This window comes from Nansenia antarctica (assembly GCF_963989245.1).
Source record: "Nansenia antarctica genome assembly, chromosome: 4".
NCBI classification, from domain to species: Eukaryota; Metazoa; Chordata; class Actinopteri; order Argentiniformes; family Microstomatidae; genus Nansenia; species Nansenia antarctica.
In genome coordinates this window covers 60,167,938-60,174,012 of record NC_137689.1, presented here as the reverse complement: position 1 = coordinate 60,174,012, position 6,075 = coordinate 60,167,938, and the positions used below count along the sequence as shown (strand labels likewise).

Sequence of the window (6,075 nt, the reverse complement as noted above, 5' to 3'; positions counted from 1 at the left end):
GTAGTAGTAGTAGTAGTAGTAGTACTGTAGTAGTACCTTAGAAGTGGCGGTGGAACCAGTGGCAGTAGAAATAATCCCTTCTGGCATCACTGTTGACAGCAAGAATGCATCAGCATGCAGTAGGGTAGGGGTAGGGGGATCAGTGTGGAGAGAGGGCCCAGAACGTAAGGTGAGAGTGGCAGGGTCTGAAGAACAAGGATACAGTGTGTGGTATTTGTGAGGCGGCTGCAATGTTTGCTATGTGAAGCTGGGCCAGGACGAGTTGTACGAACCAAAAGGAACTTGAACCTGGGCCTTAACCCTAGCCTACAGTTCCACAGCAAACAACTCTGTCGGGTGGGTCTCTGTCCCTCCTAAATCTCCTCTGAGGTTCTAGATTCTCACATGGTTCAGGGTGTTCCACAAGGCACTGTTTTGGGTCCCATTGACGAAGATTCTGACAAACTGATTTGTGATGGTCAATGTAAATCTCAGTGGTGTGTGGTGTAAGGAGGCAAGGGAAGCAGTGCCTTCTCAAAATGTTTATTACAAAATCTATTGAATTTTCATGTAGAAAGCAAGAATTAAAATGTCTTAATTTGATAAGAAATACGAGATATCAGAGCACTGGAATTTTAAGACGAATAGAAACAGCGACCCAGTAGCACAGTGGTCAGAAACAATATTGTTTCTTGAAGTATGCCTTGAAGTATGAACTCACATGCCCCATGATCCCCCCAAACCCCTCTCGTTCTCTGCCTCTTCAAATCCCAGAGGCAGGAATATTTGTTCCTACACAACCTAATCATGAGTGTTTTTAAGAGAAATATAAGTAAATCCAAAGATGTAAACAGCTTAGTTTAGATTGTGGATTGAACAAATTAAATTAAAATAACATAATCAATTTGGTCACGAAATTGTGTAGATCTAGTCCCAAGTGTAGTGTCTACAAAAGTTAGCACCAAAGCAAACAAAGTCACAAAGTGACAAAACCCCCCACCTGAAATGATAATATAGCACACACTAATATTTGTAGAAATACATATATTTTTCATACATTTATAAAATGTTACAATAGACACTACCATTACAGGACATACACTTGAATATATTAGAAAAAAATAAAGTTTATATAAATTAACATAATACTTTCTGGATCCAATATTGTTTATATTCTGTGCACCTCAAAAAAGGAGGTAATATCTTAAACAATTCACTCCATCACAGGTGAAGTCTATACATATAAAATGCATACAAAACATACATATACACTTGATGACAAACAAATCAACAATATCTAACTGTACAAATATGGTAAATACATATTTACACACATATCCATAACAAACAAAAACAGGGAAATGAAGACAAAATCAACAATAAAACATGAATAAGTTACAACGGTCAATTTTAAGCTTTTATATGTTTAACAATAATTAATATTTCTGTGTGTAAACCATTTCTGTGTGCATTTTTGTTCTTGCCCATCAAATTCGATAGGAGGTCAATAGAGATCAATTGTACAGGGATGAATGCTATCACCAACAGATCCCAAGTAAAGCAAAACCAACAGCTGGAAAAACTCAAAGGTCATTATGAACACTATCATTGACAGATGTGGCTGCTCATGCTAGGTAAACAACATCTCTACTATTAGATTATTTTGGAGACATGCCTGTCTGATATTTAGTCTAAACTCTTCATTTGGTAAGTAACATAAATCTTAAACAGTACAGTTAACCGTCCAAAGTACAATTTACAATTCCCAATTTAACGGTAAAATGCACTCCCCCCCCAGTGCTTTAGTCTTTAAGACTAAGAGTCAGTCTGTCCATCACTGAAATAAGATGGAGGAGCTTATTTTTATGTGGAGGGTATAGACCAAGATGAAGGGGAAGTTGTCAGCCATTTCAGGTAGTCAAGAGTGAATGGGTTGTCTACACAAAAAGGCAGCTGTGAAAGTAAATGAGTCCACTGCCTCTTATAAGTGTCTTTCCTTCATTTGACGGGGCCTTTCACTATGGAGCATAGGCAGGAGTGAGCGAAGACTGAGCAGGGTTGTGGCCAGGGCGCCTTGTCCCTGCCACCAGGGGTAGGGGTGAACCCTGTTTGTAACTTGGGTCAGGGCAAGAGTAAATTCTTGGGAGGTGGTTGGTGACGAGTGCTGTGGTTGAGGGCAGGGATTCTTGAGTTGAGGTTGGGGGAGAGTGCCGGGGATTACGGATGGGAGAGAGTGCTGGGATTTAATGCTGGGACTCAGTGGGTGAAGTAATTGAGGACAATACTGGGGACTAGTGCTTTGGCTCAGTGGGTGAAGGTATGGATGTCATTGGGCAGACTGAGAGAGTCTGGGGAGGCCAGCCCTCGACTCTGACAGCTCTGGCTACAGCGGCAGCGCTGGATCCACATGATGCTACGTGTGAAGTCCTGCCGCCCGCCAGGGCAGTGGAAGTGAATGCGCACTGTGCGTGTCAGTGAGGGGGTGCAGCAGCGGCCATCAGCGCACGAGCCACAGGAGCGGGGACGATAGCGGCGTGCTGTGGAGCAACCTGCAAAGGTGATCCGGATAGGCTTACGGGGACGCACCGTGCGCTGGCACTTCTTTGCTTTCTGTGTTTGAGACAAGAACGGGGTCACAGGTCAGAAACATACATATTGACATGAGTATTGATCTAATATGTGTTTTAACATATAACAACATATAAAACAACATAGTAACCTGTACAGTGGCCAATATAGTATACTATAGTCAAACCTGCTGATCATGTCCATGTCTTACCTTGACAAAAGGAATGGGGGCAATGTCACACTGCCTGATCTGGCACAATCGTGTCTCTCTTGCTAATTGGCACTCAGCGTTGCCATTAGTCACTCGGCTGGAGACGCCCATCCCACACGTGGCTGAGCAAGGCGACCAATCAGTGGTTTGCAGGAAGCAGGTTGAGGGAAGTAAGGCATGTGACTGGGGGGAGGAGATCCACTCTGTAAATTGAGAGGACCAAATAAAGAGCCTTGAGGAACACCATTCTCCTTCAATAATATGGGGCTGTCATAGGCAGGGTTGGTGTTAATTCCAATTTACATTTTAAATAATTCATATATTACAAAACCAAATCATTTGAAAACATTGTATACCTTGATATGGGGCTCCAGCACTAGAGTCCCAGGGGGTGGGGACCATGAGCAGTTCATTGCTGGTCAGATCGGGTTGCTGAGGTGGGGAGGGGGCAGGCGTGCGGTTAGCTTCTCCAGAGTCTTCGTCAATATGGTTGTCATCGTCACAGAGCCACTCCTCGCAGCAGCGGCCAGGCAGTCGGGCCAGCCTTGGACGGGAGCAACGCCAATCTGGCAGGGGCACCTGGTGGGGGCACAGGGGCATACAGCCCACCACCCCATCCATGCAGCTGCACTGGTGCTGGCAACTAGGCTGGAAGTCTTCCCCATGCTGGTAGACCCGGCCGTTCAGCTCACAGGGGCGACCCATAACCTCAGCTGGGCAGGGGTAACACAATGTTAGGACTGTGAAGTCACAATGTAGCGCTACAAGGTCCCAATGTTAGGACTATGAGGTCCCAATGTTAGGATTATGAACACCCCTTACCTCGACACAGGCCTGTCTCAGGGTCTCCTCCAGCCCCTAGGTGGCAGTGCAGGCCCTTGATGTGGTCGCAGGGCTGGCTGGGTCTGCAGTCCTGGTTGAACTGCCTGGCACACACCTTACAGCAGCCACAGGAGTCCGTCACCCAGCTGACGCCAGGCGGGCATGAGGGAGGTGAGGGGGGACACGAGCATTGACGTGGGCATTCACCTTGCACCTGGGTAACACACAATGGAACAGGGGGAGAGAGAGACGGAGGGGGGGGGGGGGAAGAGAGACAGAGAGTGAGACGGAGAAGATGATCCAGAGGGAGTACGATGCAATTGCCTCTAGATATTGAGTTTTTTCCCTTGATGATAAAGGTTAGCATTTGCTGAGGGTAAGCCTAAGAGCAGCTTCTACACTAAAAGGCATTGAAGAATGACATGCCTTTGCTATTTGAAGCCCCACAGAGAACTGCTTGCGCTGTGATACACTGCTAGAAGTAATTCAGTCTATGTAAAAAAATAAAAAAGATATTATGCTATAAAATGAAAAACATCTTAGGTCTCCTGATTTACCAGAAAGTGAACTGTGGGAAGAAGCAAACTCCAGAAAGAAGAAATACAGAAATATCTGAAAGTATGTCATTAGAACTGTAGTTCTGGTCGAGGTAAACTGGCATGATTCTGAGAATGTGACACAACACAAATACCAGATTGGTAGCCTTGCCACCTGAGACGCTGAGGCATAAACATGCTGCCACCTCAGACGCCGAGGCACAAGCATGCTCTGTGAACAGAGGATGCAAATCTGTCCCTACCGTTAAAGGCTGATTGTTATACTGTACATCCAACTGTATAACACAGATGCACACTAAAGCATCATGAAAAATGTGATGGTACCCTTGGACGGTGGATGGGATTCATGTCCAATCACTATTTCTCCTAGTACAATGCATTGATATTGCATCCGAAAATGTGATTAATTAAATATTGATTCAAAATCTCTTACTCAATAGATCTTTTTGCATTGATCATTAGAAATGAATGAATTCACTGTGTTTTCATTCATTGTATAGGTCATAATGTGCTCTTTCACATAAAAATAGCAAGGATAGGTTAATATAATCTACATGGCCACATGATTTTAAAACGAGTTTTCAGATATAAGCAATATGGCTGAGCTCCAACTGAAGATCTTAGAGGAATTATCGAGCAGAAAAACAAAATTAGAAACTTACCAGCATGACAGTGCAGGATAGGAACACCAGAGAGGAGATGCTTGCTTGTCTCATCTTTGTCCACAAAGAAAACATGATTTGCTCGCATGTGAAAAAGATTGATGTGAAGCTATCCCAATATGTCAGTGTTGAAAGATGCAGTGATGAACCAACTGTTCACTGCTATAGAAAATGGTATCTTCCTCTCTTCTAATCCATCCAGTGGAGATATAGGTCAAACCTCTAGGTATCTGTATGTTGCTGTAGGGTAAAGTCCAATGTTGGTCTGTTAGAAACAGCAGTGACAGCACAGCAGAGTACAGCACAGCTCAGCACAGCTCGACTCTTCTTAACTTCATTGAGAGATTCTCTTGGTGCCTTACCCTCTTATAGGCTGTCCAGACAGCCTTCTGTGAGGTCATCACAAGCCCTCTCTCAGACGGTCGAGGGGAGTTTGTGTGTGTGTGTGTGTCGGGGGGGGGGGGCGGGGGCGGCTCTGGGAAAATACCAACAGGCCTGGGATGTGCTGGGTGGTGTTGTAGTAAATGGGGAAAAGGGGAGTTGGGCTGGTTGCAAAGCCAAAAAAGGATCTTACTGAGATGAAACGAACTGCAACTCATTGTTTAGGGCTGCAATGCAATGAAAGTGGTGTGTTAATGTTCAAATTTCACTTTGCCTATCAGAAAGCAAGTTGGGGCTAACGGCATATGCACATTAACTCTGGTGTCTACTCCTGCGTACTTCATTTGACACTGGAATGAAACATCTTAAAGATAAGATAAGGTAACAGATGAGCAAATGGATTCTGGAGAGAAATGGCAAGGATCATGTACAGTACACACCCATTAAGCACCCAGTTTGGTCAACCCCAGGTATGACACCAATCTTTTGGTTAATTAGTTGGCTGGTTTTAATATCTAGGAATGTTTTATATTGTGTGACTGTCCATTTATCTGTCAGCTATTTGCACTCGCTCATCCTGTTCACATTTCATTTAGATGCACTTAAATGACGGACACACGTCACTACAAAAACTCTTTCCCTCAGCAAAAACATTCCAGGAAACAAAGGTTCCCTGGCCTTAACGCCTGCTTGTTTACACAAGGCTGAAAAGAACATCCCCATTGTACAAATGTTGTGGTGGACGTTACCTAAAACGTGTTTATGTTTGACTCTCAGGAAGCTTCTACGTCGGAGCCTGAGGTAGTTGTTATGAAACAGGAAGCATAATTTAGCACAGGATTCTAGTCAGAAGGGCAGCTGAAGGGCCAGGCTGCTCTGACTAATACCTCTCACC

At 44.4% G+C, this 6,075-nt stretch overlaps 1 protein-coding gene across 1 annotated transcript; it reads right to left on the bottom strand.

Annotated features, from left to right (window-relative positions):
• Positions 1-2,283: 2,283 nt before the first annotated feature.
• On the bottom strand, positions 2,284-4,874 carry ccn1l1 (cellular communication network factor 1, like 1; the record flags this gene model as incomplete). Its single annotated transcript, XM_080529553.1, has 5 exons — positions 2,284-2,589; positions 2,759-2,961; positions 3,115-3,471; positions 3,581-3,794; positions 4,800-4,874. 5 exons carry the CDS (start codon positions 4,872-4,874, stop codon positions 2,284-2,286), a joined length of 1,155 nt encoding a protein of 384 aa, XP_080385679.1.
• Positions 4,875-6,075: the final 1,201 nt, after the last annotated feature.